This window comes from Hemicordylus capensis, chromosome 3, assembly GCF_027244095.1.
Source record: "Hemicordylus capensis ecotype Gifberg chromosome 3, rHemCap1.1.pri, whole genome shotgun sequence".
Classification (NCBI taxonomy): domain Eukaryota; kingdom Metazoa; phylum Chordata; class Lepidosauria; order Squamata; family Cordylidae; genus Hemicordylus; species Hemicordylus capensis.
The window spans coordinates 210499605-210516816 of NC_069659.1; the positions used below are offsets into that span (position 1 = coordinate 210499605).

The 17212-nt window shown below is 41.8% G+C and overlaps 1 protein-coding gene across 1 annotated transcript in view; it reads left to right on the top strand.

The window, feature by feature from the left end:
* The first annotated feature begins 3244 nt into the window (after positions 1-3244).
* The window catches only part of BMS1 (BMS1 ribosome biogenesis factor), a 36567-nt gene continuing 22599 nt past the window's right edge, over positions 3245-17212 (top strand). Inside the window, exons 1-7 of the mRNA XM_053311314.1 lie at positions 3245-3389; positions 4390-4591; positions 5791-5981; positions 9046-9125; positions 11212-11400; positions 12569-12711; positions 15871-15992. Of these exons, the coding sequence (XP_053167289.1) occupies positions 4416-4591; positions 5791-5981; positions 9046-9125; positions 11212-11400; positions 12569-12711; positions 15871-15992 (901 nt within the window). The 5' untranslated portion in view covers positions 3245-3389; positions 4390-4415. The remainder of the gene's footprint in view (positions 3390-4389; positions 4592-5790; positions 5982-9045; positions 9126-11211; positions 11401-12568; positions 12712-15870; positions 15993-17212) is intronic.

The following is a 17212-nucleotide window of genomic DNA, read 5'->3' on the forward strand; positions in this document are numbered from 1 at the left end:
TGCCCGGGAGGAGCGCAGCTGTCACCAGGCTCCATGAGTATCATGTTACAAGAACTGACTGTGGGGGGCAGGAGGCAGGGGACGGGGGTGGGGTAAAGTAAAGTTGTGCTGTGTCAAATTGGTGTCGACTCCTGGTGCCCACAGAGCCCTGTGGTTGTCTTTGGTAGAATCCAGGAGGAGTTGACCATTGCCATCTCCCATGCAGTATGAGATGATGCTTTCCAGCATCTTCCTATATTGCTGCTGCCTGGTAGGTGTTTCCCATAGTCTGGGATTCAAACCAGCAACCTCTTGCTCCCTAGGCAAGTTACTTCCCTGCTGTGCCATTAGGTGGCTGCCAAAGCGGGGTACGTTGGAAATAAAGGAAGTACTGTGGGCTAGGGACCCAATCCAAAGGTGTTGCCATGTTTGAAAATGGAATGCCTTTCTCTCTTTCTTTCAATTCTCTGCCCACGTTGCTTACTTGCATTCTTTCACAAATCCTATCCATACATTAATTGAAGAGATGAACAGCATCTCAAACAGGGCCAGAAGTCCTGCCCCAGCCCCCTCACTCACCCCTTCAGCCTGCTGCTTATGATTACAGCAGCATATGAAGAGGCAAATGCCACATATAGCCTTCTGCTGGTTATATGTGGGAAATCTGTGATGAAAATGACATATTTTGAGACTGCTTTAAAAGATTTCCCACAAATGGCCAGTAGATGTCTTTGCAAAATAACACAAGGAGGAAGTAAGCTAGGTGGGGAGAGACGTTCTGTTTTCAAATGAAGTATTTCTCTACCACTCAAGAACCAGTTATTATGTCCGTGTGGTGCAGGTAATAAAGAGTCTATTACACATGTGTGGGGTTTTTTTCAATATGGTTTGTTTTACAGAGATTTTTGCATTGCTATGATTGAACCACTTATAAAGAATATGCCAGGCAGATCACATAAGTATTATGTTTCTTTCCTTCTTGCAGACTGGCATGCACCAATCACAGCTAGGGCAGCAAGATTTTGTGCTGCAGCATGTAAGTTGAGACAGGAGTTAGTTGGCTAATTAATAACTGAGACTTCCAGGGGCATAGCTAGGGGATAAGGGAGCCATGATCAGACTTCGGGAGATAATGAAGAAAATAGGAAGGGGTGAAACTGGGGGTTCTGGGTTCTTTGAACCCTTTGAACTAGCTACACCCCTGGAGATTTCTGTATGTATGTTATGATGCCCCCCCCCCGCTCTGTTTTGATTTTGGCTTTTAATTGCTGCTCCTTAATGAAGTTTCATCCATTCATTCAAGAATTTCCCCATTTGGAAGCACCTCAGTAGGATCCTAGAAAGCCTCCTGGCTAAAACATGCCAGACATAACAAGGATGTAGTGGTGTGATTATGGCTTTAAAAACTGGAAGCAAGTGTTGAGTTCTTTAGAGATCATGAAAACTTTAATTAACAAAATGTGGGGAGGCTGTGGGTCTGAGGAAGGCCTTCTGGGTCTTAGCTCCAGATCCTTAAAACACTTAGAATGCCCATGGCATGAACCACTTTAGAACAGGCAGTTTCTGCTTAATTCTCACAGGAGAAAATGCCTCTTCTAAGATGGTGCCTGCTGAAATGCCAGACATGCATCATCTAAAAACAAAGGGTGCTTTCCCCTTTGTTCTTAATCATTCTTAATCATAGGCAAACCTCTGCAGATGTAATTATTTAATTGATTTAATTGATTCAATTAACATGCAATGAAAGCCATGAACTATTTGATTAACTTAATCTAATTTGCTTAATCTGATGAAAGCCCTAATTTGAACAGTGTTGATTTCTTGCTTTTCTGGTCAACCTTGCTAATAAAGTTCATCCTGTAAATTACCTCTGCTATAAAAATTCCATCCAGAGGGACCCTGTTTACAGCAGCATTTATTTTAAAGCTTCAATATTAACTTCAAATACAAGATTTGTGTTCAAAAACACAAATTGTTTGAATTGTAAACTTTCATGTTAATGTGAAACAAGTGTTACTGTATCTGCTTATGCTTAAAATAGGAAGTGTATGGTGGAGAGAATGCAGATATGGGGGGGCACAGATGATAGGTGATGTTCTCCTAGTAAACTTTTGCTCTGTGACAACTGTGGCTGCTTTTTTAAAACAGCCAAAGATTTAAATACATAAATAAAACACTCAGGCTTTTGCTTCCTACAGTTTCCAGGTTTCTCAGCTTTCTTGTGTCTGTTTCTTGGCGTTTTATGGTTTGAATGTTTGATTGGTTTTAAGGTTTTAAATATAACTTTTATGGAATTTTGTTGTATTTTAACTTCTGTAAATTGCCTTAAGATGTGTCATGAAAGGCATTATAAAAATTGATCAACATAAATAAGTCTGTATGGTTGTTTTTTTTTTTTTTGGTAGCAGCTGGTAGGGGGACTCCTTTGTGTGTATATTATATAACTGATTTTGATATGAATACATACTTCATTTATTTATTAACACTGCATGACATATAGCGCTCCCTCCCCTAAGGGAGCCATTTAAAGGTGGAGGCACGCTGGCGCCCCCTGCTGTCTCCTTTCTCGTTTCCCCGCGTGGTGCTTGGAACTTCCAACTTGGAAGTGCCACTTACTGTTTCAGTGCGGTAGCTATGGTCCCCCCCCGAGATATAAGAAGACTAGAGTAGCGCACCCTATTGTCTCTGCAGAGATTAGCAATATAGAAGCTGCCTTCTACTGAGACAGACCGTTGGTCCATCTAGCTCAGTATTGTCTACCCAGACTCGCGGCGGCTTCTCCAAGGTTGCAGACAGGAGTCGGTCTATGCTTTGGTAGTTTGTTGGTTCAATAAAAAAAATCTTGTCCTATTAAAAAATAATAATCTTGTCCTATCTTGGAGAAGTCAGGGAGGGAACTTGGAACCTTCTGCTCTTCCCAGAGCGGCCCCATTACTCCGAGTTTTATTTGAAGAATCATTTTTAAATCTTCCCTGAAGCAGAGCAGACCAAGGGAATCAGTGGTGAAATCCAGGATGCTCTTACATAGCTCCTCCTGGGCAGCGGCGTGTCGTGTGTGTCCCTGCTCCCCGCTCCGTAACAAAAGTACCAGCAAAGAGAGGAGCTCACTCATCCTCTTTTATTTTCAGTAGATATTCTTTCATGCAAGATATTCTTCCCTGCCCAGTCACAGCTAAAGTCCCGGATTTCATTTCTATGGGCAAAGAACTCGGAAGATTAGATCTGTGTGTCAGCCTTGGGATGAAGTCTACGTTTCCCTTTGGTGCTTCATGTATTGCCTTCCTTCCCGTATGGAACTAATCTTTGCGAGTTGCTGTTTCTGGAGGAGGAATGTGGCGGAGAGCGGCTTCAGGGGCACGCGGTTTCTTGCTGGGCTGTCCATGAGGAGAAGCAGACGGAGATTTGGACTGGTATGTGGAAGTCGGTTGGGCCGGGGAACAAACGGGGCTGGGGGTGTGATCCTGGAGATGGGCCCCAAAGGAGTGGGCCGTCCGAAGGAAAGGGAGGAATTGGAGAGGACGGGCAAAAAGGGTCATTATCCAGAAACAGGCAGAGGGTTGCGGGGAAGAGGAGGGAGTGGGGAAAATGGCTTGTGTTCACGCAAGCTCTGGAGGCTACCCAATATATTAAGACAAAAACCACTCGGCGACATGCACAGCTAAACGTTTTTGCCATGCTCTTTTCAGGTGCATATGTAAACAAACGCAGCCAAGAATGGTCTCTGTTGGCTAGCAAAAATGCATGTATCTTCCTGCTGTCTGTTCCTGCTTCTGTTTTGCCTTTAGAGAGATGTTGAGGGTGCCTTTAAAAAAGAAACAACTTTAGTTTGTATGGGTTGCTAGAGTTGCCATTCTTCAGATTTCAGTCCCCTTCTCCAGGTCAAAAGCAGTTCAGTGGGAGCATCACAGCGAAGTGGGTGCATCGTCATAAGAACAGCCCTGCTGGATCAGGCCCAAGGGCCTTCTAGTCCAGCATCCTGTTTCACACAGTGGCCCACCAGATGCCGCTGGAAGCCTACAGGCAGGAGTTGAGGATATGCCCTTCAGTTGTAAGGCACTTCTAAGTGACAACCTGCAACTGTGAAGGTGCAGTTCAAAGAAGGGGTAACATAGAGAAGTATGTTTTACTGGCGTATTGAGCAATAAAATAAAATTTAAAAAATTAGCCAAGGTGACCAAACCTTTCTTCATCATTTCTGTGGCACTCAAGTAAATGTACAGAGGGAATACAGCATCAGTCACCAATGATCTGTATAGTACTGGGTGTACTGTGGCAATAGGGTCATGTTTTCTCTTTCTGCTGTTAGGGTTGTTGAGGGAGCTTTGTTTTTCATCCATATGGTATGTACCATATGCAATATATTTTCTGTTTGTCTTTGCAATGTTAGTAAAAGCAGGTATTTTGTCATAGGTCATAGCTGATAACTGGGGGAAAGGATGGATGAGAAGGACAAGAAACAACATCGCAAGAGGCACAGTGGCCCGAAGGCTGGCAAGAAAAAGAAGCGTCATTTGAAAGACCTTGGACTTGAAGATGAGGAGGATGCCCGGAAGAGAAACCCAAAGGCCTTTGCAGTCCAGTCTGCAGTCCGGATGGCTAGAACGTTTCACAGGTATAGTAGAGTTAAACTTGGTCTGAGCAAATAGTTATTGGAATTAAGATGTTTAAACTTAATTAAGATGTTGTCTATTTTTTTTTAAAAAAATTGTTCCTTTCAATAACAAGAAATCTCAAAGGGACCTACAAAATAATGAAGCACAGTCACTCTCCCCAGTACATATTAAAACAATCCATCAAAACAAACCAGTAGAATACATCAGCAGCAAGAATTGCTATGCAGCATTATCCCAGCAGTTTAGGACAAAGACAATGAAATTAGAAAGTAACAGCTGTTCTAAAATGGTAGTAATATGGATCTGGAATACCTTCCTCCTAAAATTGAGGGGACACCACTGAAAAAGCCCAAAAGAGGGCTGCCTCCTCCCAATTTTAAATCAGAGTGTGAGTGTAGCAGTGAGAGAAATGACCACATATAATGCTGTAAACAGCTTGGGTCCTGAATACCATAGAAAATATTATTTTCCTTTAGGAAATCCTTAAGTTTAGTCATAGATATTCTATTAAACTTATCTGTAGAAAGGGCATTCCTGGAGGTGATCTGTGGTCATGGAACTCCCTCCTGTCTGAGCCCAGCATTGCAAATTTTTTGCAACTCTGTTACCTTTTTGTTCAGTAGATTTCCACTGGCCAGGATTAAGCATTTATTTTTAGTAAAGTGCTTTGACATTGATTTGTGCTTCTTCCCTCTTACATATTATTTGATTTTAGATTTGATTGGCTGTATAAATTTTTACAACTCTGAAGTATATAGTTGAATATCAAGTTATTGGCTATCCTTAATAATAATAAATCTGTGTTTTTAAGAGTTTCATTTACTTTTGAATTGAAAATTTTATTCTCTGCCATTAAAATTGGTACCTGAAGTTTGGTGCATCCTCACTAAAATGATGAATATAACAAGAACGGGTATTGGGTAAGGGTGTAATGAATACATTCTGGCTGTCCCATTAGTTAGATGTTAATGTTTCAGCTCATATGTGATCCTTAATACTGACAAGCCTTCCATTTGATACCCTAGCACATCACTGCAAATCTTTGCACTGATAAGAGGTAGGGGTGTGTGTGTGTGTGAGAGAAAATATATAGGGGAAAGCCTGCAATTGTCAATAATTCTGCATAATTTAATATGAGAACCATATTGTTGCTTTAAATTTAAAATAATAATTAAAACCATTCTGATTCTCAAAATAGGACTCAGGATTTGAAGACTAAAAAGCATCACATTCCAGTGGTTGATCGTACTCCTTTGGATCCTCCACCTGTGGTAGTGGTTGTAGTTGGCCCTCCGAAAGTTGGGAAGAGCACGTTGATACAGTGCCTTATTAAGAATTTCACAAGGCAGAAGTTGGTAGAAATCCGGGGCCCTGTAACAATTGTGTCAGGTAGGAATGGCAAAATGAGCCTGTGTGTGTTTGTATTTTATAACAATTGTCAATTGGGGCCTCACACCAAACTGTGATTTGAGCTTCCAGATGTACAACTAGGGATGTAACTAGGGATGTGCATGGAACTACGCACAGGTGGCTTGATGGCGGGTGTTTGTGTTGCACTTTAAGGGCAGGGGAGGGTGCAGTTATCCCTCCCTCCACTTTTCCCCTGCCGGTGCCCGGTATTTCCCAAGTCCGATGGCGTGGGAAGCATACTTCCCTACTGCCCCGTTTGCTCTTTGGCCGGAAGTGGCTGGAAGTAGCTGGTGCGTGCTCTTCTGGCCGAAGAGCAAACAGGGTGGCAGGGAAGTACGCTGCCGCCCTGCAGGACTTGGAAAATACTGGGGGGGAAAGCGGAGGGAGGGATAAGTGCATCCTCCCCTGCCCTTAAAGTGCAACCTCCCCCCCGACTTTGAACTGGCCAGTGCTTGAACCTGTTTGGAGGCCCGTAAAAGAGCCTCCGAATAGGTTCATGCACATCCCTATGTATAACAGTTAAGGTTTGTTTTACTGCTGCTTGACTGCTTTCAATTTTGTCTGCTCAGCATTCAGCTTTGTAAGATTATTCTCATGTCCATGATGCAGCAGCTTTTGTAGGTGGAGCAGTGGCTGTAACTGTGTTTTGCCAATTCAAATCATGTCATTGTTCAGCTTCCTTAATCATGGTTTGGAACGATGTCTGAATTGCCTTGATGTAATCAGCTACAATCCTCAGTGCTATAACCTGAATTGTCTATCTACTGATACATTTTCTGCTTTGAAATGTTGAAGCTACCTCTTTACCTAGTTTTGTAGTTCTGAAACTGTATTTTCTTCATGAGATGAAGCAAAGTTGTAGAGTATGTTAGAAGCATTAGCAGCAGTGTTCTCTCTAACTTTTTTCAGCTGTGTGTGGAATGGGTTTTGTTCTGGGTGGCAGTATCAAGGCAGTGTGTGCTCACGTGCCTTCAGAATAGGGCCTTCCTGATTCAACCTGAGCGGGATCTAAAATTTACTGAGCAGACTCAAAAAACTCGTTTGTGTGCATGTGCGCATGCCTTAGGGGGAACACTGATTAGCAGTGAAGATTATATCATGCAAGATAGAAAGGGAGAAATGTGTATTTCTCTATAGCAGTAGTTAACTAGGGACACACTTGAGGCAACATTGTCTGTTCTTAAGAACCGTTGAATTTAATAAGATAAATTTCAGCATTTGTAAAGTGTGGTACAGTGGTTAGAGAGTTGAACTAGGACTGGGGAGACCTGAGTTCAAATAGCCATTCGGTCATGAAAGTCACTGGGTGACCTTGGGCCAGTCACTTAACTCTCACCCTACCCTACCTCACAGGGTTGTTGTGAGCATATAACCATGTACACTCTGGGTTTCACGGAAGAAGAGCAAGATAGAAATGTTCTTTAAAAAAACCATTCCAGGAAAATGAATGGTGGTTAAAAATTATATCTGCTTGATTACTGGAACATAAATTTGGATAGTCCATCCCCCCTATGATTTCTAGTCTGCTGTATTGACAAAGTGAACCACATTGCTATTCAGAATTTTTTTATTCAGTTTAAAAGCTGCTGCAGTAAATACATTTTTTTGGTGTGATGTCTCTCTTTGTAGTAATTTTTACAACAGAAGTTTGTCTGCAAACTAAGGACATAAATAATCAGGGGAGTTTTCCCATTGAGCCCCATTCTGTATGTAACATATCTCTACAATAATATATGGTATTTTAATGAAATGAAATAAGCCATAAATATTTTGATTTCAGAGTAAGTCCTTTAAAATTTGATTTAGAATTTGATTTTAAACAGGAATAGAACACAAGTTACAAGTTACTTGCTTTACTAGAACAACTGTTAAATGGCAACGTGGTGGTTCTTCTATGCACTGCCACCATTTATCTTCAGCAGTCCTCTTTTGTAATAGCTATTGCCCTTGATAGCAGGGAAGTGCTTTAGGCCTGGGGTGTTACTCCAAAAAAGCACGCACATTTTTAAAATGAAGAGGATTCACAAACAAACAAAACCAAATGAAACAAAAGTTGATCCTTCCCAAGAAACAGTTTTAAATACAACCAGATAGAGTTTACTGTCTTACAGTCTCTTTCTGCCAGCTTCTTCTTTGACAGTTAACTTCCAACTGATTGACTCCACTTGCTGGGTTCTGAGATCCCTGGAACTCTCCCGGTCAATCCCAGTACCTAGCAACAGTTGCCATGCTTACCTCACTAACCCCCAGACCAAGCAACATATGAATAAAACAGGCACTGTTCTCTCTAAGGCGTCCGCACGTGTGCGTGCTCACATGTTTTTGGATGTCCGCTCAGTTAATTTTAGGTCCCGCTCAGGTTGAATCAGGAAGGCCCCATTGTGAATGCAGGTGCACACACACTGCCTTGAAACTCCCACCCAGAACAAAAGTCATTCTCCACAGAGGTGGAAAAAATTAGAGGGACCACTGGTTGGAGGCTTATATAGAGGCTATTCTCACAACCTCCCCCAGAGTGGGCTAAGGGACCCCAGCCCGCTTTGGGGAGGTTGTGTGCTCCAATGGGAGCCGCATGGCTTCCGGCAGCAAACCTCCGAAAGTACCCCTCTCAAGCAAGCACTCCGCTAACCCTGTTTTGGAGATCGTGAGTCCCCACAGCGCAGCTCTGCGCCGTGGCGCTCACAAGGAGACCCCCGACTGGGAGGCTCCAACAAGCCTCCAGGCCTCGGGGGTCTCCCCAGAATGCTCTGCACACACGCACAGGGCATTCTGGGACTTCCAGGGGCTGGTCGGCCCCCGATTCCCGCCACCCCTACCGGCTCCATCATGGAGCTGGTAGTTGTGTGGGCTGCTGATCCGGCCGCCCAGGGCGAGCTCTCTGTTCATGTACGGGGAGAGTGGACTGAGCCCGGTTAGGCTCCACACGCTGATCGTGAGTAGAGCCTCATAATCTGCTTAATCCTACGTTGTTATAACAAAACAGAAAAATATCTGTAAGCACTTAAAGATTTGTGGTATCCAGCTTTTTCCTTTTTGTTTACAGGTAAAAAGCGTAGGCTAACGATAATTGAATGTGGATGTGATATCAATACAATGATTGATCTAGCTAAAGTTGCTGATCTGGTAAGTTGTACATGAGGAAGCAAGTTTTCTTGCTATGAAACCTCGGTTGGAAAAACACTACTGATTACTTGATGTATAAGATGCAAACTAATTTTATTCCGCTAGAATTGTACTATATAAATAGTACTTTTAGTCAGCTGGGGAAAAAACTCCAGCTTAGATGGCTCTTTTGTATAACAAAGTGCCCAGAGGGTATTTCTGCAGAGACTAGAGGATGTAGAATGCCAAAAGGATCTTAGTATGATATCTGACCTCAGTTGAGAGTATTATGTAAATATCAGCTGTTCTCCAGCAAAATAGCTATCATTATTTTCCTTCCCCAAGTTACTTAGAACATTCTTCAAAGCCAGATTTGATGTGCTCCCCATGGCAGTACTTTTTGGCAGGTATACTAAAATGCCTCAAGCTAATAGATCTATCCTTGTGGCGAAGGAATGCTTGAGACAATGCAACATTTTCTTTTGTACTGCTTATTTTGTACTGCTCATGTGCCAGATTGATTAAAACCTTATTACTGAATAGGCCATCTTCTTATCTTTCCCTTCTTTTTTCATTTGATCAGCACTGTTGCTTACTTTTGTTTTCTTATCTTTTGCCTGCCTGCCTTCCTCTGTTCCTCCTCTGTAGTAGTTCAGAACAGAGTTTATGCATGCAGCACTCCAGCCAAGCCAAGCACTCCCTCTCACTCGCCCTGCTACCTGCCTCCTGTGTGTTTCACCAGCTGCATACCAGTGACTTCACTCGCTCTCGCTATCTCCTCTCATCAAAGAGACTGGAGAGATTAGCTGGGAGTGAGAAAAGGCTGTCTGGGACTCCCGGGGGAAGACAGAGCCCTGCAGCGAAGGCTGCCTGGTTAAAGATTAGCTCCAGGGAGCTAATCTCCAGGGTGTTAAAGGACTGGCATGCTTGAAAAGGAGGGGGTGTTAAAGGTCCCCAGGGGACACTCAACCCCCTGGGGACCGGCAGCGGTCCGGGGACCGGAGGTTGAGAAACTGTGCCTTAGAGAATTAAATATATAGACGGGGTGGGGGGCGTGTTTTGACATTTGTGTATCTGATCATTGATCATAAATAAAGTTCTTCTTCTTCTCGTTCTTTCTTCTTCTTGTATATTAAAAAGTGATCATTTAAAGCAGGGCTTGACAAATCCCAGGCACCAGGAAGTCATGGCACCTGAATGTTTAACCATGGCCCCTGGACTAAGATATTCAGAGGCAGAGTTATAAAATCGTTATTTGTGCCAGGCAGTCCTGTCTCTGTTCTGTTACCTGTAAAGGCCCGTTTATAGGTTCACCACTGCTGTGTCAGTCACTCCGTCTGGTAATTTTGTCAAGTATTCATTGACTGTGTTATATCTGGGCCTTGTTCTTTTCTTGTTTTCTGAGTTATTCAGTTAGTCTGTAATTGCAGCAATTTACTTATCCTTATTTGTGTCTTCCTAGGCATGGTTCCATCTATTTTAAGTCTAATGGTGTTGAATGCAGGGTCAACTTCATTCACACAGTGGGAATAAAGGCTGTGGGGTAGGAAACCATTGGCCTCCTCCCATATGAGAAATGACCCTCCAGATTCTGATTATAATTTTAGAGGCAATCCCCTCCACCCAATCCTTTGGGATTCAATAGGAACGGGATTGTGTTTTCCCTATGTTACTAAACATCCAGGATAAAGTTTTAGACCATTCAGAATTAAAATATGATGTACATAAAAGAAGTCCAGTCTTTACTAATGATGTAACACTTTTGTGTAGTCAAATTGAACATATTAGTATTAGTGAATTAGCTTGATACACTGTAGTTAGCATGTTTTATTTGAATTGGAAAAATACTCTCTATCCTACAGCTTGCCTGTCATTAGATCCAACTGATTTTATGTGTTGATCTTTAATCCTACTACAAAGCCTTCCATTAATTGCCCATCATGTGCTAGCTGAGAGGGGTTTTTCTCATATCCTCTGAAAAAGCCAATTGAGAATTATGTCAAATCAACTGAAATGAAACTAGTTTCAGCTCACTCTTCATACATATTTAGAACACACATTTTTCCCTTGTCTCATTCCTCCCCCCGCCCCCCCATTTCTTTCTCAGGTGTTGATGCTTATTGATGCCAGTTTTGGATTTGAAATGGAAACATTTGAATTCCTGAACATTTGCCAAGTGCACGGCTTTCCCAAAATCATGGGTGTTCTTACACACTTGGATACCTTCAAGAATAACAAACAACTCAAAAAGACTAAAAAGAGATTGAAGCATAGATTCTGGACTGAAGTATACCAGGTATAATATTGCGGGAATTTAGCACAAATGGATTACGCTGTAAAATTCATATAGAGGTACTGAGAACACAAATCTAGTATACACATTATCTGTGCTGGCTTTGCAGTTGCACTTAGAATTGTGTCTAGGCTACATTGTAGCTCGTTTCTGATACAACTCAATTTGGTTCCATCCTGAAACCTATGATATAGGTGGTTGTATAGTTCCATACACTGCTTCTAGGTAAGTTCACAGAACTGGATTTTGTCTTGGCAGGTAATATCTTTAGGTAGTTGTGAAATTTTTGGCAATTATCTCTTAATAATGCTAAATGATTTCATAACTTCACTTCAGTGGACCTTATGTTTCAGACCCTACGGTAAAGGTTTTGCAGGGCTGTATGTGTTACTCTAGAAAAAACAAAACTCATGCCAAGAAAAGCTGAATTCTGCAGAGTTTTGTTTTGTCTTTTTAAAAAACATTTTGCATAACTTCACTTACCTTGCATAATTGTGCATTTTAAAACTATTTGGTTTAATTTTGCTTTTGCCAATCAAGGTTGCATGAGAAACAGGCAAAGAGTTGTGCAAGGCACTGAAGCTTTACCATCTCAATAAAGCAAGTTTAATTAAGCAATTTCTTGGCTTTTGATAATTCATCAGGCATTGTTCACACAATTTCAAGCATGACCTTTGTGACTGTACATGCATTAGAGAAAGATTAGGATGAAACACATGCTATTCTTGGCATGGGGCTGCTGCTGGAAATTGTGCAAGTTCTCTCCCCATGTGACAAGTATCTCCATTATGACATCATAATATGTGTTTCCCTGCTAATGGTAGCCAATGGTGTGGGATGGGATAGGGAAATGCACAATGTGGTGGTTTCATAATGATGTAGCAAAATGTTATAGGGAGACAGAGGGGACCTTGACACAGCCATACTGTATTGGGCAGCAGCCCTGCTGATTATAATGTGTGGTTCTTTCTGAAATTCTTAGCTGACTGTTGTAATCAAAATCGTGTTCTGTGCTTCTTAATTTCTTTGGCAGAATTATAGCACGTGTATAACCCTGCATTTATGTTGAGAGGAGTTTCAGTCTTACTGGAAAAAACAAGTTTAGTGTCCTATGTTAGTTGTAGTGTACCACATGTTTTGTAAATGATGGTTTTATTTGTGAATTGTTTAGGGTGCCAAACTGTTCTATCTCTCTGGGATGATACATGGAGAATATCAAAAGCAGGAAATCCACAATTTGGGGCGCTTTATCTCTGTTATGAAATTTCGTCCCCTCACATGGCAGACATCTCATCCGTATGTTCTAGCAGACAGGTAATTTCTGTTGCCCTCTTTTCCTTCAACATTTTACAATATTGCTAGATTAAAAAAACCAATCACATGATACTGTGTCCCATGATAACTGGATGTTTATGATTTTTGTTACTGACTGAGGAAATTAAAACTATTAAACTTACTTCAATAAATTATATGCTAACAGAGTGTTATATAGCATAAATTATATGCTAACAGCACAGTTAGCCAATGACCAGGTGGTCTAAGCAGGGTTCCAAGAGCTGGTTCTGGTAAAAGATCATTTAGTTTTGGGATTCTTGGATACTGGGGCTGTGGTGTCACTTGTAAGGGCTGATTTGGTGTCTCCTCAGGACATAGTTGCAGGAAAAACAATGTGAATTAATGGATTAAGGGGATCACCATTTGTAGTACCAGTAGCACATCTTCCTAGAGGGAGGGAGGATATTTATGGAGTGGCAGTTGATGAAGAGCTAGATGTACCAATTTTGTTGGGGAGGGATTTGTTGGGAGCAGATACTCAGGTTTGCACGGTAACCCGAAGTCAAAGTGGTCGAGAGAAAACTCCTGAGGACAGGAGTTTGTTGGGTGACCAGACAAAAGGTCAGGGTCAAGAGGCTAGTCAGATAAATGAGTGGGGAAATAGGATGGGGAACCTGTAGGGAGTGAGTCAGAACATCCTGTGAGCCTGGAGAGGGATACTAAGTAGGAAATTATTTCTCTCAGTGAGAAGGATGGAAATCGGATACAGGGGTTAAGGAGCAGTGAATGGGCAAACAATGAAGAGTTTAAGTGTGAGGTCATGTGGAACCCTTGTTTAGAGGACTTAAGAGGATTATCCTTGAACCAAGAGGTCGCTTTCACAAAGCAGTTCAGAGAGTAAGTGATACAGAAGAAAGGTTTGTTACATAGGTTTTGGTTACTTACATATGAAAAGACTCCTGTCAAGCAGCTTATTGTGCCAGAGAAGTTTTGATTACGGTTTGCTAAATGTGACATGCCTTGAGTAGAACACCTAAGCATGGGGAAAACATGCAGGAGGTTGCTGACAATTTTTTATTGGCCTCGAATGGCACATGATCTAGTTGTATACTAGCAAACAGTAAATATGTCGGTGCAAAGGACAAACTGGACAGAATTTGAAAGCTCCTATGCAATCTTTACCAGTTATTGGGGAGAGTGTCCTGTGAATGAAGATAAGTATCAAAGGGGGAAAACTAAGTTTTGCAAACTGTTTATTGGTGGGTTAAGCTTTGAAACAACTGATGAAAGTTTGAGAAACTACTATAAACCGTGGGGAAAACCAACAGATTGTGTGGCAAGGAGAGACCCTGCAAGCAAATGCTCATGTTGTTTTGTAGATTCTCTTCCATGGCTGAAGTTAATGCAGCAGTAGCTGCCACACCTCATTCAATTGTTGGAAGAGTAGTTAAACCAAGTAGAGTGGTAGCCAGAGAGGAATCTGGAAGGTCTGGGGTTCATGTTACTATGAAAGAATTGTTGGTTGCTGGAATCAAAGAAGGTACTGAGGGAACATTACCTTAGAGACTACTTCTCAGGATATGGAAAAATTGACCCAATTGGAATAATTACCGGCAGGCAATCTGGTAAAAAGAGAGGCCTCATACTTATGTGGCATAATACTTGTTCTCTACATTTCCTAATAATCACTGCACACTGAACTTTGAAGGAGGATCAGTGTTCTGCTTGTGAATAAGAGTTACAATTAGAAGATATTTGGAAGGTTTGTACGGAATGTAGTGAAGGCAGCAAAAGCACCATGATGTTTGGGCAGTGCAGATTCCGTATCTTACAGACTGAGAGAAGTCTGTGACAGTAAAGGTCAGTTTGTGTGTACCTGTTACTGGATGGAAAATATACTTTATTGTAGCTCTGTGTAAAGGAGAAAAGTGTTAGATTAATTTAAAGCAAGAATAAATTGTTAATGGTGTTTATCCTTGGTGGCATCGTTTACTGTATATTCCCACATGAAAACAGAAGGATTGTTGTGCCAAGACAACACAGCTACCCTGAGATACTTGGGGGCCCAGGAACAGTTCTGAATGTTTCCTCAGATGGTGGTTGCAGCTGACTGTCCAGCTGTAAATGCCTTGAATGCCCAGGAGAAACATCAACATATCTTGATTGTCCCATAGAACCTCACACTTTCCCAGCTTGCTCACTAGCATACTGCATTGCTTGGTCTCAGTGGAACTTTTCCTCTGGTGGCCAATTTAACCCTTTGTGAGAGTTGCTTTCTCCAAGATGCTACAATGCCACGTCTTACTACTGGCACTATTCCAGGGACAAGCTGGGCTCCTGTGGACAAATCGGTGGAAGGTAAAAGCAGGCTGTGTGCTAACATGAGGTAAAGCCTATAGTCAGGGCTGCTGGGTCAGTCAGTGGTGCTTCATGTGTCTCATTTAGATTCCTTACATAAATATATCCCAAAATACAGTGCCTGGAAAGGATTGCATTTTGGAGCAAGTCCTCATTTTGTGTGAGAATATAACAAGGAACTTGACTCTTAAGAAATTGAGCTGGCTGGCTCATACATTTCTATTCCACACTGTTAGAAGACAGCAGTGTATATGAACACATACTGTATACTCCTCAGAAGTCTGCTAGATGAGGATGAATGAGATTAGAAAATGTTGAAATAAGGGTCATCAGACTTTGTGAAAAAATGAAATAGAATGATAGGCTTCCATCCATGAGAAATTGAAGTTTTTGAAAGAGCAAGGGAGTAGGTTTTCTGTGGCTTGTTTTTTGGGTGTCTAATTTATGGAAAGGAATTTGGAAGTGATACGTTACTGGTAATCCTGCATTTCTCTAGTTTGGCTGCCCTGATGCCTAAAAATTGGAAGCTGATGCCTAAGAATGTGAATAATATTTTTAGCTCAGTGAGTTTGGAGAGTCTGGTGGTAGTGGTTCAGTTCAAACCATGGTCCAGCAGCCTTGGGGTAGTGTTGCTGGCAAATGCAGAGGAAGGGGTATCCTATGGTGAAATTCAGGGACCTGGCAAGAATGAAAAAGAAATTTTTTTTTACAATTAGCTTAAGGTCGGGGATGCTTGAGAGCAGGGTGTCTACCATATCAGTTTAGAATAATATGTATTGTTTCTTTTCTTTTTGAAAATTTAGAGAATTTGGCTCTGAAACCTCTTCTTGTATTCTACAGGATGGAAGACTTGACAAATCCTGAAGACGTCCGAGTTAATCTGAAGTGTGACAGGAAGGTTTCACTCTATGGTTACTTAAGAGGCGCCTACTTAAAAAACAAGAGCCAAATACACATGCCAGGTTGGATATACTTACTTGTTAAAGGCTGCACAGTGCTCAGGGATGTATTCCTGAAAGCCAACAAGTCCTTTTTGAGGGAGAGCAGTAGAAATTTTTCCCCTGTGCACATGCTCCGCTGCTCAGCAATACACTGGCTGAGCTCCAAAGCAGACGCTTGGTGAGTGTGCAGCTCCTGCTCTGCCCTCCTAACCCTGCGCTGGGTGTCAGCCATTATCATTAACTCAATATTTACGTAATTCTTAAAGTACCTCATAATAGCATAATGAATTTGGCCTCGTTGATTGTGTCCTAAAAACACTAAGCTTTTATTCAAAGGTAACTGAAATGCCAAGCATGTAGATTTATTTTCATTAAATTTTAGGAGAGTAAATTAGCTTATATTTACACTGCCCCTCTTATTTTGTTTGTGTACATGTATGGTAGGAATATACATTATAGTTTTTAAAATTATAAGCTACTTTGTTTCCTGTTCAGATGGAAAAGTGGAATACAGATATGAAAAAAGTACTTAAATTACCTGGGAGATGGAATATGGTTGTATAAGGAGCAGTTTGTCAATGGGTAGGGTTCGCATTTTAGGAAATGAGAATATAATTATTGTGCTTATGGTATATTAAGCATAGGTTGCTGCAGAGAAATTTTAATTTCATAGTCATCTGGGCCTTACTAGTAAATCTGATTTACTATTCATAGAACAGAAGAACAGCCCTGCTGGATTGGGCCCCAAGGTCTATCTAGTCCAGCATCCTGTTTCCCACAGTGGCCCACCAGATGCCACTGGAAGCCCACAGGCAAGAGATGAAGACCTGCCCGCTTTCCTGTTGTTGCTCCCTTGCAGCTGCTGTTGAGAGGCATTCTGCCTCTGAGCCTGGAGGCAGCCTCTAGCCACCAGATCAATAGCTGTTGACAGACCTGTCCTCCATGAATCTGTCCAAGCCCCCTCTAAAGCCATCCAAGCTGGTGACCATCACCACATCCCGGGATCTAGAATTTCATAGATAATGTGCTGTGTGAAAAAGTACTTCCAAATGTCTCTTTATCCATTCTCTCCACACTATACATCGTTTTATAGACCTCTATCATGTCTCCCCCTTAGTCATCTTTTTTTTCTAAACTGAAAAGCCCCAGATGCTGTAGCCTTGCCTCCATAAGGAAGGTACTCCGGGTGAGTTAGAAAATTAGTTACTGAATCAGGGGTAAACTGCCATGAGACATTTGTA